Below are 18,273 nucleotides of genomic sequence, written 5' to 3' on the forward strand. Positions count from 1 at the left end.
GACACATTGCCTCTGGATTGAACGGGTAGTTATGTTCCATTCGACAATTGAATAGGTCTGATACTGGATTGGTTATTAGTATGATGCTCAGAATGAAAAGGTGCCATGTGATCAATCGCACCACTATCTAATAACCAAATATCAGAATTCATGAACCAGTTAACTGTACCTGCAAAGTTGGAGATATTGGGCTTTCCACCATTGAGAAGGTCAATCAACTGTCGGTATTGTTCAAATGGGAGAGTCCATTGATAGGTGAGACTTCTGTATTTGGATTGGTAGACCCAGGTTTAGAATTATTTGTCTTCAATGGAGCTTTTCCTTTTGATCTCCCCCTGGTTTCCCAGTTTGGTGGGTATGCAAAAATCTCATAACAATGGTCTTTGGTGTGTCCCTGTTTCTTACAGTGATTGCACCGTAGTTTAGGCTTGCCATTGCTATTCTTGAAGTTTCCACCTTGTGGTTGTGCTGCTACATTCATGGCTACTGCCTCTACTGTCGATGCTTGTTGGATTGCTAATTCTTGATAATTTTCTTCTTGGGACACTAATGCATAGACTTTGGTGATGTCCGGTAGAGGTTCCATGCCAAGAATGCTGGACCTGATAGGAGTGAATCTCTCATTTAAACCAACAAGAAATTGAAATACGTATTCATTTTCTTTTTCGACAATGAATTCTTTCGCAGCACCTCCGCATGAACAGGTTGGAGCCCTTGAGAAAGTAGCGAGTTCGTCCCATATCCCCTTCATCTTCGTGTAATAGACAACTACAAGATCATCTTGCTTCAAGAGTGCAATATTTCTCTTTAACTGGAAGATCCGAGGGGCATTGCCTTGAGAAAAATGTTGTTCGAGATCTTGGCATTCTCGACATATATAGGCGATACTTTGATGTAATTCTTGGACGAGTGCATTGAAAATCCAAGATATCACCATTGAATTGCATTTCGACCATGCTAGCCATTCCATCGTCTTCGAACGATCTGATTTTTTTATCGTTCCATCCACAAATCCAGCTTTATTTTTGGCGTTGAGCGTGTTGATCATTACACGCCTCCATGTCTGATAATTCTCTCCCGTTAACAGGCAGGAGACTAAGGCGGTACTAGGGTCGTCGGATGGATGGAGGTAATATGGAGAGAAGAGATATGTGAATCTCTCACTGCTGCAATTGCTTTTGGTCTCTAGAGTCATCTTGCATTCATCGTTGTAAACACAGCTTCAACAGGGTTTCATGTGGAAGAGTCTTCTGATACCATCTAAAACCAGAAAAGGAAAGAAGGAAATCACATATTTGATTGTTGGAGGGAGATTCAAATTTACAAAAATCTCTCTCCTCCTCTCTTGTTTTTGTCCTTTCCTCCCTTGAATGACTCCTTGTCCCACATTGCTTGGGAAAGGAGTGGGAGTGGAGTATATTTGTAGTTTTGCTCCATCTATGGGTAGGGAGGAGATGACTATAGATATTCCATGCATGTGAGAGGGGGTTGGGAGTTCTTTTCACGCGCCGAGCTCTTCAAATTCAAATTTAATTTTTAAATAAATTGTTTTCTTTTTTTGTTCCTCTTCAAACAGGTCCTGTCTGAAAGGACACATCTGTGTCCATTCGGGTCTGAGAGCACTCTATAAGAAGAGTGCTGGCTGACCCAGTCTTTACACACACACACACACACACACACACACCATTTTCGACATTATTTTCTTTGAGAAATCTGAGCATCAATCTTTAGTGGTTCGCAGAGGTCTGGTAAGCGAGTGCACGCCTACTAGTGGCCTGTGGGCTATTTTATCTTGGCGATCGGTTTGCGATCACCTGGTAGCACCATAGGGGGAAAATACAGTTTTAAGGAGAGTGACCAAGTGGCATGACTCAGCCCTCCATCTTCCTGCAATTCCTAGTTTTGAGTTCCTGCAACAACTTCACATCACTGCAACTTTGGTTTGGAAAGTGATTACTAATAAGTTCCATTTGCTCTCTTTACTATTTTTACAACATTCTTAAAACCATATTTATGGAACCTATCTCTGCTAACCCCTTCATGAGGAACCGGATACTATCAACAGTTCCCAATTTTTCTAAAATTGAACCATTCAATGGAACCAACTACAGGCTTTCGCTTTGACTGAACCAAACCCATTAAATATGGAGGAACCAGCCCGTTCTGTTGTTGCAGAACATTGGACTACAGCCGACCACCTCTACACCAACCATATCCTAAACTGCTTGTCCAATGAACTATACAATGTTTATTCTTCCTATAATTATGCCTATGAAATCTAGAATGCATTGGACATTAAGTATGCTATAGAAAATGCCGGAAATAAGAAATATGTAATTGCCAACTTCTTGCACTTCACTATGAAAGAAGACATGGATGTGTCTGCTCAAATAGATGAGTTCCAAGTTCTTGTGGGGGAACTAGCAAAGGAAGGCATGGTATTGTCAGATGAATTCATTGCTAGTTCTCTCATAAAGAAACTGCCACATACATGGAATGATTTCAAGACCAGTATGAAACACAAGAGAAATGACACTACTTCGGACCAAGTAGTGGTCCGAATTAAGATAGAAGAAAAGAATAGAAAGAAAGATGAGGACCAGCTTTCCAAAACCAATCTAGTGGAGGAAAAAACTACAAAATTCAAAAAGAACTTGAATGTGAAAAATGATTAGAAATTCAAGAAACAACAAAAGAAAGGAAACTGCTATGTATGTGGGAAACCCGGACATTACAAGAAGGATTGCTGGTACCGAAAGAAGGACTCTGTGAAACCGAAAGTCAATTTGACTGAGGATGTTATCGCAGTAATGGTAATTGAGGTAAACTTAATTGATAAGCCAAAGGAGTGGGTACTAGACACTAGTGCTACCAAGCACATCTGTGGAGACCGCAATTCCTTTTATGAGTATACAACTCTGTCTGAAGGAGAGCAAGTTTTCATGGGAAACTCACAAACTTCGAAGGTCATCGGCAAAGGAAATGTGCTCCTAAAACTAACTTCAAGAAAAATCCTAATGCTGAATGATGTACTACATGTACCGGAGATCCGACGGAAGTTGGTATTGGGAGCACTCAACAAACTAGGACTGAAACTCACATTTGAAGCAGACAAGGCTGTGTTGACTAAAAACAATGTATTTATTAGAAAATGGTGCAATGCTGGTGGATTATTTGTACTGAACATCTATGATATTATTATAAATAAAACTGCTTCTTCTTCTGCTTATATTTTGAATCTTTTGATATTTGGCATGCTAGACTAGCACATCGTAGTGCTCCTTATTTAAAACATTTATGTAAATTAGGAGTTTTGAATGTTCCTATTAACTTTACAAATGAAAAATGCCAAGTATGTGTAGAATCAAAATTTACTAAGAAACCTCATAAAAGTGTACAAAGAGAAACTGAGTTGTTACAACTTATACATAGTGATCTAGGAGACCTTAAATGTTATGAAGCTAGAGGAGGAAAAAGATACTATATAACATTTATAGATGACTTCTCTAGATATGCAAAAGTAGTTCTACTTAGATCAAAAGATGAGGCTGATCAAGTTTTCATAAACTATAAAATTGAAGTAGAAAATCAGTTAGGAAAGAAAATAAAAAGATAGAGGAACTGAGTATGATAGATAAATCATTAGAAAATTCTTTGAAGAAAATGGAATCATACGTGAAACTATAGCTCCCTATCAACCTGAATCTAATGGAGTTACAGAAAGACTTAATAGAACACTAAAAGAAATGATGAATACAATGTTAATTAGTTCAGGTGCACCTTTGAATTTGTGGGTGGAAGCAATCCTAACGTTGGAATACTACATAAGGCTGAATGATGAATGCAATGTTACGGCAATAGAATACCACTTATATAATATGTGGTATTCTATTATATAAGTGGGTGGAAGCAATCCTAATGATGAATGCAATGTTAATTAGTTCAGCTCACTTATATAATAGAATACCACATAAGAAGAAATGACAGATTCCCTTTGAACTTTGGCATAACAGGAAACCTAGCAAATGTTGGAATACTTGAACCTAAAAGAAAGAAATTATGATCGAAAACTTGTGACTGTGCGTTCATTGGCTATGCACAAAACAGTGCGGCTTATAAGTTTCTTGTAATTAAAACAATTGAAAATGTTGTCGAAAATAACATAATAATAGAGTCCCGAGATGTAGAGTTCTTTGAGCACATCTTTCATTGGAAAAAAGAAACATTAAATAGGGAACCTTCCCAAAACCAAGTTAGAAACCAAGAACAAGTGAATGCTCAAGAAACTAGTACTTCACTTAGGCAAGACCTAGATTTAAGGAGAAGTAAAAGACAAAGAAGAGGAACAAACTTGGGTGACGAAATGTTCACATTTCTGGTGGACAATGACCCAATAACCTATCAGGAAGCTGTAACTTCACTTGATGCAGTATTTTGGAAAAAAACCATAAAAAGTGAAATAGACTCCTTAGTCACTAATCACACTTGGGAACTTGTAGATCTCCCACCTAGAACTAAGGCACTAGATTGTAAGTGGATTTTTAAGAAAAAACTAAAACCAGATGGCACAATAGATAAATTCAAGGCCAGGTTAGTCGCTAAGGGGTTCAGACAAAAGAAAGATGTAGACTTTTTTGACACCTACTCCCCAGTTGCAAGATTAACAACAATTAGGGTTTTGTTTGCTATAGCATCCATTTATAAACTGGTAGTTCACCAAATGAATGTGAAAACAACTTTCTTAAATGGGGAATTAGAGGAAGAAATTTACATTAGGCAACCTAAATGCTTCATAATGGCAAGACAAGAAAATAAAGTATGTAAATTAGTTAAGTCTCTGTATGGCTTAAAACAAGCTCCCAAAAATGGCATGAAAAATTTAATAATGTTTTAATAACTAATGGATATAGCATAAATGATTCTGATAAATGTGTCTATGACAAATTTGAAAATAATAAAGAAGTCATGATCTGTCTATATGTTGATGATATGCTAATAATAGAAACTAGTCTAGAGGTAATAAAAGAAACGAAACAATTTCTAATGTCCAAATTTGATACCAAGGACTTGAATGAAGTTGATGTAATCTTGGGGATTAAAATCCATAAAAAACAAGGAAACTTTATTCTCTCCCAATCACATTATGTAGAGAGTATTTTTAGGAAATTTGGACACTATGATTGTAAGCCGGTTAAAACACCTCTTGACTGTAGTATTCACTTAAAGAAATATATAGGAGAACCTGTTTCACAAAAGGAGTATGCAAGTATAATTGGATCTGTATCTTATTTAATGAACTGTACAAGACCAGACATAGCTATAGATGTGGGAAAATTAAGTTAGTATACTCATAATCCCGGAAATGAACATTGGGAAGCTTTAGTAAGATTATTAAAATATTTAAAAGGAACCATAAACTTTGGTTTACATTACTCAGGTTTTCCTCCTGTTTTAGAAAGCTTTACTGATGCGAATTGGATTTCAGATTCAAATGATACTTCCACCAGTGGATATGTGCTTACTCTAGGTAGAGGAATAGTATTGTGGAAATCATTAAAGCAATCATGCAATACAAGTTCAACAATGGAGGCCGAGTTCATTGCACTAGAATTGACGGGGTCTGAGGCAGAGTGGCTAAGGAACTTGCTAGCAAATATACCACTTTGGCCGTGGCCGGTTCTGTCCATATCTCTCCATTGTGATAGCCAAGCAGCAATAGCCAGAGCAAAAAACCAGACATACAACGGTAAAAGAGGCACATCCTCTTAAGGCATAACCTGATAAGACAATACATCAGCGAAGGTACGACCGCTCTGAATTTTGTAAGGTCTGAAAAGAACCTTGCAGATTCGTTAACCAAACCACAAACCTTTAAGGTGGTTTATGAAGCATCAGTAGGAATGAGGCTGAAGCCCGTTACAAAGTCATTAGTGATGAACACCCAACCTATGTGAAAGGAGATCCCTAGAATTAGGTTGAATGGGTAAAAACGAGTCACTAGATGACTTGGGAAAGCACTATCATTTGTGTCCCATTTCAGATGCTGAGGTAAGGTAGTACTCACTGCAGATTGAGGAGGTTGAGCATGAGGCTCTTAATCAGTTAGGAACAGTGTGAGCAGTGCATACTAATAACTGACCTAAGTGAGTGTGAAGTGTGGTCGCTTCTAAGAGAGATCTAGGGCTGACTCTAAAAAACACTCATGATTCCAAGACGAGAAAATGTCGAAATGTTCCAAAACAAAAGAACCACTAAAGAACTAGTGAATTGAGTTGGTTGGTCGGTTTGCTAGTTACGATAAGGAGGAAAGGTTGAAGGATTCTGAATCCACCCGTACTCTGTAACATAGCCTTTCAAACCTAATTGTTGATTGAAGTCTAAAAGACATCACCATGAATACTTTTCTCACTGCGATGCTCAGATTGTTCGAACTTCTTGTAATTTTGAATCTTGTGGGGGATTGTTGGAGGGTGATTCAAATTTACAAGAATCTCTTTCCTCCCTCTCTTGTTTTTGTCCTTTCCTCCCTTGAATGACTCATTGTCCCACATTGCTTGGGAAAGGAGTGGGAGTGGAGTATATTTGTAGTTTTTTTCCATCTATGGGTAGGGGCCCATTGGTGGAGAGGACTATAGATATTCCATGCATGTGAGGGGGGTTGGGGTGCTTTTCACACGCATGCACCGAGCTGGGTTGGGGGTGCGGGTGTAGGTGCGTGAACATGTATGTGTACGTGTATGTGCAATGCACTGAATCATTTTTGATGGTGCGCAATATGGCTGGTCCTAACTGTCAACGACCTTGCCTCTGACTGGAGCAACAGGGGAGCCTGAAACGGGGAAGAAAGTAGGGATTCTCCGAGGAGGAACTCGGCGAGATCACTCCGAAGCTCAAGTTACTTTTCTCTCAAAGGAAAGATAAAACCAGATGGCGCAAAGTTCACATACCTTGTCCTCGGGGGGTAGAGAGCCTTTTATAACCACCTCGCGCACTCACTCCGAGGCTTTTGTCAGGTCGGGTATGATTACTTCTGTGCTTCTGCCAGTTCGGTGTCATCACCTCTGCTGGGACAGAACCGCCACTGCTCCTTGTCCGAGCCGTCTCTGTAACTGGAGATGGCGGTGGCAGGTGGACGTTGGAATGCGGCTGTCAAACGTCAGATCCCAAGTCAGTCAAGTGCGCCGCCCCTGGATACGGACTCCTTCGGTGTCAGGTACGGTTTGTTCAGTTCGGTGTCCTGGGGGTGAAGTGCTGGAGTGGTGTGCGAGGTGAAGTCTTGAGTTTGGACAGTGATGTGGCCCGAACTGCCATGGGGCAGGCCAGTTTGGGTTGTTGCCCTTTGTGTTCGTAAGGCTCGGGGCCTAAGGGAGAGCTCGGGCTCCTTACTGGGAGTTCGGGCTCTTTGTAGGGAGTTCGGACCGCTGGTTCCTCCTTTCGGAGCTCGCGCCTTGGCGAGCTGTTGTGCCGAACTGTTGCCTTTGCAACGTGTTGAGTGGTTACGAGGTCGGTTCAAATCTTCCTTCATCAATTCCCCCCCACTCCTCATGCTAAGGGTCTTGCCCTGGCGCGGGGAGTTCGCGAGGTGGATTTGTCCCGTACTTCGATTTGGTTGACTGATAGCGCGAGGTGCGTCATCCGGATTCTTTTGGGTTTCTTGAGCGCCCAAAAGACGGGGAACGCGCCGATCTGCCTAGAAATGCTGACAGACGTGACAACGCGCGCCTTATTTCAAAATTCAAAAAGCGCGCCGCTGGGAGATGCGACAACGGGTGTCTTTTCGAATTTGAAAACGTGCCGCTGCCGCCTTTAATGTGAGGAGACGTGCAGTCAGTTTCGAGAGACGTGTGGCCAGTCACATCTTGGTCTCAAGAGATGTGCGGTCAGCGCGACTGCGGGCCGTCGGATTAGCTTTTATCTGAGCCGTTGATTCTTGGTTACCGTGGGTATAAATAGTGGGGGACCCAGTTGCTTTTGTCACTTCTGCGCTTTGTTTCTTGAGCTCGCGTCCAAGTTTCAGCTCGCGTCCAAGCCTTTAGTTCGCCTTCAAGATCTTTTGCTCGTGTTCAAGTTCCCGTAGTCCGTTCAAGCCTTTTTCCAGGTGAGTACTTTCCTGGAATCCATCTTCTCTCCCCGATGTCTAGCTTGGATTGCTCAGGCGGTTCTTCAAGGGGGTCAGATGCAGGTTCTACGAACCGAGTTGCATCCCCTGATGGTCCTAGCGAACCGGAGGTCAAGCTCGAGGAAGAGTTCGAACCCATAGGCTGAGTCGCCTCGGGTAGCTTGGCGTCCACCTCTCGTCGAGGTCGGAAGTTAGACAAGTTTGGTCCCTCGACCATGATGCCTGAGGGGCTCCAATCCCTTATTGCCTATTACAACTTGCCTAGGGAGTACGCCTACTTCATACCTTCGGGTAGCTTTCCTTGGGAACACGGTCCTGAAGAGATCGTGATATTCCGGGAGCAGCTCGCTGCGGGGCTGCGACTGCCTTTCCACCCCCTCCTTGTCGAGGTCATGAACCACTTCGGCGTTACTGTCGGCCAGCTTCACCCGAACTCCATTCGTAACTTGGTGGGGACAATCTCCCTATTTTGCGAACAGGGCTTTCCTTTAGAGTTGGAGATCTTCTCTTCCATCTTAATGCTTAAGAAACAAGCGGGTCCCCTTCCCGGGCGTAGGCGGGCGTATTACCTGTCTCCTTGCCCGGGTTTTAAGCTTTTACATGAACTTCCCAACAAGGTCCCGACGTGGAAGCGAGACTACTTCGGGGTGAGAAGTGTATTGGGGTGGCCGTTTCAAACTGAGTGGGGGATGGCCGCCCCTGACTCCGGTGTTACGCTTGATAAAGAGACGGCGAAGAGCCTCCGGCAATGGGCACGGCTTGGGCTAAAATGCCATCATTATCTGTCGGAGGCCAAGCTCATTGAGGCCGGTTTGATTTCGGGTAGGTTCCTTACTCAGGTTTGTCTTCAGTTTTGCTTTGTTCTTTCGTTTTTTCCTGATGCCGAGCTCATTTTTGCAGGTGTGATAGACTTAGAGAGGACTCGCGGTGGGCACCTGTTTCACGGCATGAAGAGGAGGAAGCGAGTCGCCAAACGAACTTGTGCCGAGGTGCCCCGAGACGCGGAGCCCGAAGTACCAGACTACCCATCTGTGGATCCGCCTAGGGAGCCCAAGATGGCCCCTCCAGTCCATGAGGCGGCAGGGGCTCCTTATGCCGAAGCTACTTACATGGGGGCTCCTACTTACTTTGAGTCCGCTTACACGCGAGCTGGGCCCTCAGGCTCGGGGGCCCAAGGCGAGTTCAGGAGTGTGTTGTCACCGAACCACGCTCTGCAGAAGAGTAGGGAGGCCATCTATCCTGAGGAGGGCGCGGCATGGTCCGAGCTTCCTTTGAACCAGGTAGCTTGTCGTGGTGCCACTCATGCCATGGTGGTAAGTCTGATTTCTTGTCCGGCTCTTTGCTTTTATCCTTCTTGCTATCGTTCTTTTGATCATTTTGTCTTTCCTTTTGGTAGGTGAATTCTTCAATCCATGCCTTGGCGGCCCAGGTGGAAAGGAGCTCGAGGCAGGCGCGAGCTGCCGAATAGGCTTTCCGTGCTACCGAGGCGGCTTCCCGAGCTGCTGAGGCGGCTGCTCGCGCTGCACAGGCCAGGCAGGCGAGGTCTCAGAGAGATGCTGAGGCCATGAGAGTTGTGGTGAAGCATATGGCGGACCTGAGGCTGGACTTGCAACATCAGGTTGAATATCTTCAAGAGGATATCAGGGAGAGGACGCAGATTTTTTCCCAAGGCATTGAGGACGCCAAGAAGAAGGCCGTTGATGAGTACATCGCCTTGCCACGCTTTGATGACCTGATGGTGGACTCGTACAGAGAGGGCTTTAAACTAAGCCGGTGGATGATCCGAAATACATACCCCGAGCTTGATATTAGTGCGATATCCACCTCGCGTATTACTCAGGAGATGGCCGACGCCGCTGATGGTGAGCCGGATTCCGAGGGCGAGGCAGGACCTTCGGGTGTTGTCGAAGTACCTTCTGATGAAGAATAAGCACCTCCGGGCCTGTGAGCTCGATATGTATATATTTTTTTTTGTTCAAAATGTACACTCCCTTATTTTGAAATGGAATGACTCTTTTGGTTAAGTGTTGGTTGTTTTTTCTCCCAAACTGACCGTATCTGCCAAACTGACCATATGCCCGATCTGTTTCTTGCCCGGGTTACTGCACACGCGCGGCCTGTTTTGGTGTTAATACTTAGTCTCTAAGATGCCAATGTCCCTATTAGTTCATTGTCACCACTTCGTTAGCTCGGTATCCTAGCCTTTAGGCTCTGATAGCGATTTTGTCCACTTCGCTTGGTGGTCTATAGGTAGTATCGCCTTAAGTTGACGATGTTCCACGCTCGGGGTACTTGTTTTCCCTCTAAGGTTTCAAGCTCGTATGCCCCCCCGAGCGCTTTCTTTACTCTGTAGGGACCTTCCCAATTTGGTCCAAGTTTGCCCACGCCGGGTTCGGGTACCATGATCTTACGGAGAACCAGGTCGCCGACGCGGAAACTCCGCTTCTTTACTCTAGCATTGTAGTACCGAGCTACTTTTTGCTGGTAGGTTGCTGTCCGGATGTGCGCGAGATCTCTTACCTCGTCCAGTAGGTCGAGGTTGGTACGTAACTCGTCTCCGTTTGTCTGATCGTCATATGCTTCTAGTCGCAGTGTAGGTATTTCGATCTCCGCCGGGATTACCGCTTCAGTGCCGTAGGTGAGGTTAAAGGGGGTCTCTCCTGTGGCGGTTTTTTCCGTAGTTCGGTGAGCCCATAGAACACTTAGTAGCTCGTCCGCCCACAACCCTTTAGCTCGGTCTAGTCGGGCTTTCAGTCCGCGGAGGATGGCTCTATTCATTACTTCTGTTTAACCGTTTGCCTGCGGGTGTTCGACCAATTTGAAGTTCTAATAAATTCCCATATCTTGGCACCATTCTTGGAACTTGATATCCTCGAACTACTTGCCGTTGTCGGAGATCAGTACCCGAGGTAGTCCGAAGCGACATACTATGTTCTTCCAAAAGAAGTTCTGTATGTTTCGGGCTGTAACTATTGCCAGAGGTTCAACTTCTATCCACTTTGTGAAGTAATCTATCGCCACCACTAGGAACTTTCTCCCACTTGTTGCTGGCGGGAATGGCCCCAGGAGGTCGATGCCCCATTGCTCAAAGGGCCATGGACTGGTGAGGTACTTGAGGTCGGCAGCAGGCTGATGGGGGATATTGGCATGCTTCTAACACTTGTCGCATTTTCTGACGAGCTCGACGGCCTCTGCCTTCATCGTTGGCCAGTAGTACCCTTGTCGAAGTGCCTTTTGAGCAGGGGCCATGCCTCCCAAGTGTCCACCGCACAAACTTCATGAGTGTCGCGGAGTACGAGCTCGGCTTCGGTAGGTCGCAAGCAGCGCAGGTAGGGCAACGTGTAGGACCTTCGGTACAGCCGCTCGTCTATTATGACGTATTTAGCTGCCTGGCACTGCACCCTCTTGGCTGCATTGCGGTCCGCAGGGAGGGTTCCATCTAGCAAGAAGCTCGCGAGTGGGTCAATCCAGCTTGGCTCTGCTTCAAGGACGAGAGCGAGGTAAGTCCTCTATGTACACGGTTCTCATGGTGTTGTGACTCGTGCTGGCTAACCAGGACAGGGCGTCGGCCTCAGTGTTCTCTGACCTCGGTATTTGCCTGATGAAGTGTGACTGGAAGTTGAGCAGAGCCTCCTTTACTTTTGCCAAGTAGGCGATCATAGTCAGCTCGCGTGCTTCGTATTCGCCCGTAACCTGGTTGACTACAAGCTGGAAATCGCTGCAGATAACTAAGTATTTTGCCCTTACTCTTTGCGCTAGGTTCAGTCCGGCTATCAGTGCCTCATACTCCGCCTCGTTGTTGGATGCCGCGAACTCAAAGCGTAGTGTGTATTCCAATTTTGTGCCACCTGGGCCGCGTAGTACTATTCCAGCCCCACTGCCCTGTTGGTTCGAGGAGCCATCTACGTGAAGGATCCAGGGCTCCTCATCCCAGTTCGCGTTTGTCCTAACCAGGAGAGATGCCACACTGGCTGCTACTTCATGGGGTTCAGACTCTGTTGGCTTGGGAGCTCTGTGCTCACCCGAACTGGGGATCTCGGGCTCGACCGGCCTGGGGACTTCGAGGCTGAACGTGCATTTGGCGATAAAATCTGCTAAGGCTTGGGCCTTAATAGTAGTTCGTGGCTTGTATTGGAGGTCGTACTCGCTGAGTTCGATGGCCCATTTCGTCAGCCGATCGGAAACCTCGGGCTTGAGTAAGACTTGCCTTGGAGGCTGGTCAGTCAAGACGATGACAGTGTGAGCCTGAAAATACGGGTAGAGTTTCCGAGCTGCTACTACCAGTGCGTATGCTAGCTTTTCTATCTGCAGGTACCTTGTCTCGGCTCCCTGCAAAATTTTACTAACATAATAGATGGGTCGTTGGACTCGATCTACTTCTTTTATTAGTACCGAACTGACCACCTCGTCGCTTGCCGAGAGGTACAGTTGCAAGACCTCGCCCTCCTCGGGCCGAGCTAAGATCGGCACACTAGCGAGGTAGTTTTTTAGCTCGTCGAACGCGAGCTGGCAGTCTTGGGTCCACTCGAACCCTTTGCCTTTGATTGCTTTAAAGAATGGCAGGCAGCGGTCTGCCGATTTGGACATGAAGCGGCTCAGAGCGGCTATGCGGCCGTTTAGCCTCTGAACCTCTTTTACTTTTCTAGGTGGTCTCATATCTAGGATGGCCTTTATTTTGTCCAGGTTGGCTTCAATACCGCATCAGTTGACAATGTACCCTAGGAACTTACCCGAGGTGACACCGAAGACACACTTGTTTGGGTTCAGTTTCATGCTAAATTGATGTAGAATTTGGAAGACAGAATCTAAGTCTTGTATTAATTCCCGTGAAAACTGCGTCTTGACGACCATGTCGTCTACATAACATTCTATTTTCGTGCCAATTAAGGGCCGAAACAGTCTATTTACAAGTCTTTGGAAGGTCGCCCCAGCATTTTTTAATCCGAAGGGCATGACCTTGTAGCAATACAGGCCGAACTCGGTTATGAAGCTGGTTTTTTCCTCATCGGACTGGTCCATCCTGATTTGGTTGTAGCCTGAGTAGGCGTTTAAGAAGCTTAGCAACTCATGTCCCGAGATTGTGTCCACTAGGCGGTCAATTCTGGGGAGGGGGAAGCAATCTTTCGGGCAAACTCGGTTCAGGTCGGTGTAGTCGACGCACATGCGCCACTTGCCGTTTGCCTTTTTCCCAGCACTGGGTTGGCTACTCAGCTCGGGTAATGAACTTCCCTTATGAAGTCTGCTGCGAGGAGCTTTTCGACCTCCTCGTCGACCGCCCTTCAGCGCTCTGGGGCTAAGTTGCGTTTCTTCTGTCTAATGGGTTTGACTATAGGGTCACTATTAAGTTTGTGAGTTCTAAGGCTGGGGTCAATACCGGGCATATCGGCCGCAGACCAGGCAAAATTATCTAAATTTTGAAGTAAAAAGCTCACTAGTTCGGTTCGTAGAGGTTTCTTGACGGAAGCACCGATCTGTAGCGTGTGAGCTAGGTCTGTAGCCGAAGTCGGGATTGCGACCATTTCCTATGTGGGCGAAGCTCGTTCCTCGCCTTGCTCCGTAGGCCGCTCTAGTTCAAGGTCGTCGGCCGCCTTGGTTTTTCCCTTTAGGGCGGCAACATAACACTTGCGGAACTCAAGCTGGTCGCCCCGCGCTACCCCCACACCGAAGTCTGTAGGGAACTTCATTGCCAAATAGTATGTGGAGACCACTACCCGCAGGATATGCGTAATTGGCCGCCCTATTATGGCATTGTATGGGGAGGGGGTCGCGACCACCAGGAAATCGTGGTTGAGTCTGACCGCACAAGGCCATGTGCCGACTTCCATAGGTACTGTTATTTTCCCGAGGGGCCTGACTTCCTCTCCGCTGAAGCCCACCAGAGGAGTATTCGCGGGCTTCAGCTGGCTTCTCTGAAACTGTAGCTGGTCAAATGCTGACTTGAAGAGGATGTCTGTTGAGCTGCCCAAATCCACGAGTACGCGCCTGACCTCGGAGTCACTGATCCTTAGTTTTATGACAAGCGCGTCATCGTGGGGGTAGTGGACCCCTCGCGCATCATCTTCCGTGAAGAAGATCGGTTCTTCAGTCTTCGGCCTCTTTGGAAGGTTCTGTTCTTCTCGGGCTGCCTCGCGAACTGACGTCCGGGCCGCTGCCGAATTACACCCTGCTACCACTGAACCTCTCACTATCACATGGATGGTTCCCCGAACTGGCCTCTCTTCCGGAGGCTGTTGCTGCAACGGTTCGGTTGGCCTGCTGCTGGATTCGGGGGCATCCTTTCCATGCTTCCCTTGCCGACCTGCCTTATTGTTATTATTATTATCATGCTGTACAAAATTCCTCAAGTATCCGTGACGGATGAGTCCCTCTATCTCGTCCCGGAGATTATTACACTGTTCGGTACTATGACCGTGGTCTCTATGGAAACTACAGTACAAATTTTTATTTCTGTCGTTTGGATTCCCCTTTAGGCGAGGTGGCCATTTTACGTATGGGGCGTCTTTGATCGTCATCAAGATCTCGGTCCGCCTCGTGTTTAACAGTGTGTAATCCGTCCAAACTGCTAAGGGAGCTCGAAACGGCTGGTTCGGCTTCGGCTCCCGGGCCGGGTTTTTTCTGTCGACTGGGTTGGAGGGCTCGCCTTCCCTCTTTCTTTTCTCGATCCCGCTTTTGGACCTTTGGTTGATTACTTCCTCTGTTCTCATGAACTTATCCGCGAGCTTGAGGAATTCGGCCACGGTTGCGAGCTGGTTAGCTACCATGTGCCATTTGAACTCCTTGTGCGTTACTCCTCTCTTGGCCGCCGTGAGCTGCACCGCGGGGTCTAATCGCGGTATCTGCAAGCACGCTTCATTGAACCGCTTGATGTAGCCCCGGATGGATTCTCCTTTTCTCTGGACTACTCCGAATATGCTTTCCTCGGTTCTGGGGCACCGCTTGCTGGTGACAAAGTGTGCGGTGAAGACTTGCACGAACTGGGCCCAACATCTTAACGACCCGGGGGCCAGGTTCCTGTACCAAGTGCGGGCTACCCCCTTGAAGGTGGTGGTGAAGGCCACGCACATGTACGATTCACTGGCCCTAGCGAGGTGCATTTGGGACTGGAAAGCATCGACGTGGTCGTTGGGGTCAAAGGACCCATCATACTTGTCCAAAGGTGGGAGCTTGAAGTCTCTAGGCATGGGGACTGCCAGGAGTTCTGATGCGAGGGGGGAAGGAACTGAGAGAATTGGGGCAGCTTTTACCTCTTCCGAGCTTGTCTCTTCTTTACCTTTAAGCTCGAGCAGGACACGGGTGGCAGTTCGGCAACTTCGTCGGCGCCTTCGTTGCTGAGTGGGCCTGGTGCTGGCACTGCTGGCCTCTGTGTTGCCAAGCTCAATGGGCCCATGCTGTTGGTAGTTTGCCGCCGGGACGCTGAACCGATTCTCTATCAGCGGGAGCTCAGACTTGGAGTGTCGAGATACTGACTTGGCGGGCGAGGTGCCCGACCCGCCGGCGAGCTGCGAGGCGGGGGTGATCTTTCTTTGCCCTCGGCCCGGGGATGAGGCCTGGCTCTTGTGAGCGTTCTGAGGTTGGGAGGCCTCTCCTCGGTGACGGCGTCCACCCTGAGGGGAGGGCTTAACTGGCTTTGGAGCAGGGTGCCGAGGTGGAAGTAGTGGTTGGTTCAGAGGCAGTTGGGGGAATTGCTGCTGATAGTGATACTGGGAGATGTGGTGTAGTACTTGGTGCTACTGGAGCTGATGTTGCTGGAATTGTTGCATTTGGGCTTGCATTGCCCACATGCGTTGCATTAGGTCGTCCAACTGGTTCTGGCTGGTCGCCAGGGGGACAACAGTTGGTTCAGTAAAGGTTGTTTTGATAGGGAGAGGAAAGGGGATGCTCATGGCAGGAAGGTTTACGAGCACCACTGTTTGTGGTGCATTCAAGTTGGGGATCCCATCCACCGGAAGGGGGATGGTGAACTGTCCGACGCACACCACGGGGACTTGAAGTTGTTCCCCAGTGGTGTTCATCTCCGTGCCACGTCCGACATTGCTGGAAGAAGCCATGAGTGTTGGGGTTTTTGGAGAAAAGAGGTTATGAGAGTTTTAGAGGGAGGATTTTAGAAGCGTATCCCATAGACGGCGCCAATTGATGGTGCGCAATCCGGCTGGTCCTAGCTATCAACGACGTTGCCTCTGACTGGAGCAACAAGGGAGCCTGAAACGGAGAAGAAAGTGGGGAATCTCCGGGGAGGAACCCGGCGAGATCACTCCGAAGCTCAAGTTAGTATTCTCTCAAAGGCAAGATAAAACCAGATGGCACAAAGTTCACATACCTTGTCCTCGGGGGGTAGAGAGCCTTTTATAACCACCTCGTGCACTCACTCTGAGGCTTCTGTCAGGTCGGGTATGATTACTTCTGTGCTTCTGCCAGTTTGGGTGTCATCACCTCTGCTGGGACAGAACCGCCACTGCTCCTTGTCCGGGCTGTCTCTGTAACTGGAGATGGCGGTGGCAGGTGGCCGTTGGAATGCGGCTGTCAAGCGTCAGATCCCAAGTCAGTCAGGTGCGCCGCCCCTGGATACGGACTCCTTCGGTGTCAGGTACGGTTTGTTCAGTTCGGTGTCCTAGGGGCGAAGTGCTGGAGTGGTGTGCGAGGTGAAGTCTTGAGTTCAGATAGTGGTGTGGCCCGAATTGCCGTGGGGCAGGCCAGTTTGGGTTGTTGCCCTTTGTGTTCGTACGGCTCGGGACCTAAGGGAGAGCTCGGGCTCCTTACTGGGAGTTCGGGTTCTTTGCAGGGAGTTCGGACCACTGGTTCCTCCTTTCGGAGCTCGCGCCTTGGCGAGTTGTTGTGCCGAACTGTTGCCTTTGCCACGTGTTGAGTGGTTACGAGGTCGGGCCAAATCTTCCTTCATCAATTTTGTTTATCCAAATTACACTTTTTCAATTTTAAAACGCGTCTCTTCAAATTCAAATTTAAATTTTAAATAAATTGTTTTCTTTTTTTCGTGTCTCTTCTTCCTCCTTGTGCCTCTTCGAACATGTGCATTGTTCTGAAGAGGCTCCTATCTAAAAGGACACATCTATGTCCATTCGGGTCTGAGAGCACTCTATAAGAAGAGTGCTGGCTGACCTAGTCTTTACACACACACACATACCATTTTCGACATTCTTTTCTTTGAGAAATCTGAGCATCAATCTTTAGTGGTTCGCGGAGGTCTGGTAAGCAAGTGCACACCTACCAGTGGCCTGTGGGCTGTTTTTTCTTGACAATCGGTTTGCAATCACTCGGCTGCACCATAGGGGGCAAATACGGTTTTAAGGAGAGTGGCCAAGTGGCATGACTTAGCCCTCCATCTTCTTGCAATTCCCAGTTTCGAGTTCCTACAACAACTTCACATCACTGCAACTTAGGTTTAGAAAGCGATTACCGATAAGTTCCATATGCTCTCTTTACTATTTTTAAAACATTGATTCATTGTATGTTGAATATTTATAGAGTACAATAGTGGAATCCAACTGGGCTAAGAGAATGTACTGCTGGTATTCTATATTCTAATCGTCTAACTATTTTGTAAGACTTTAATATATATGATGAGATTAAATCTAGCTATCTAGGGGTGAACAGTTTGCGCTTTGCAGTATTTAAGGATTATGGATTTATAATTTGTCTGGAAAGACTTGTCATTTCAAAAATGCTTTAAGTGATGTCTTTCAAATAATTTTAGGGGGTCGGATGAGGTGTCGAGGACCTGTTTGTTGAATAGATCCCTAGTTTTTTGTGTTGGATGTGTTACCTAGGCTTTGGGATTCGACATTGAATCAAATTTACCTAATTACAACGAGGTGATATGCGATGAAATGTATAGTATACTCATTATATAAATATATTAATAATATTAAATTTAAAGTTGAATTGTTTTTGAATAAGGTATAAACACACGAGAAATCCATACTTTAATAGGATATATGAAAATGAACATTGCAATCAACAATATTGGAACTCAAACTTGTATAATCAAACAATAATTATCATTTATGATTTTTAATTTTTATTAAATTTTTAAAAAATATTTATTTAGTATTTTTATATAAATAATAGCTATTTTGTCAAATAATAAATATGTTTTCGTTTTTAGAATATAATTGTTTTAACACATAAATCAGTTAAGG

The 18,273-nt window shown here is 46.3% G+C and overlaps 2 protein-coding genes across 2 annotated transcripts; one reads left to right on the forward strand and one right to left on the reverse strand.

Moving 5' to 3' along the window:
• Nucleotides 1-214: 214 nt before the first annotated feature.
• Nucleotides 215-1,195, reverse strand: LOC109115783 (uncharacterized). The gene has a single exon (XM_019200137.1). The coding sequence runs from the start codon at nucleotides 1,193-1,195 to the stop codon at nucleotides 215-217; it is 981 nt and encodes a 326-aa protein (XP_019055682.1).
• A 7,139-nt stretch (nucleotides 1,196-8,334) lies between these two features.
• LOC148803758 (uncharacterized) lies at nucleotides 8,335-18,259 on the forward strand. Its single transcript, XM_088894100.1, has 3 exons — nucleotides 8,335-8,941; nucleotides 9,020-9,432; nucleotides 9,516-18,259. The coding sequence occupies exons 1-3, from the start codon at nucleotides 8,335-8,337 to the stop codon at nucleotides 9,585-9,587; spliced, it is 1,092 nt and encodes a 363-aa protein (XP_088750226.1). The 3' UTR covers nucleotides 9,588-18,259.
• The last annotated feature ends 14 nt before the right edge of the window (nucleotides 18,260-18,273 follow it).

The sequence above is a fragment of the Nelumbo nucifera genome, chromosome 1, assembly GCF_055504915.1.
Source record: "Nelumbo nucifera cultivar China Antique chromosome 1, China Antique-T2T, whole genome shotgun sequence".
Lineage (NCBI taxonomy): Eukaryota > Viridiplantae > Streptophyta > Magnoliopsida > Proteales > Nelumbonaceae > Nelumbo > Nelumbo nucifera.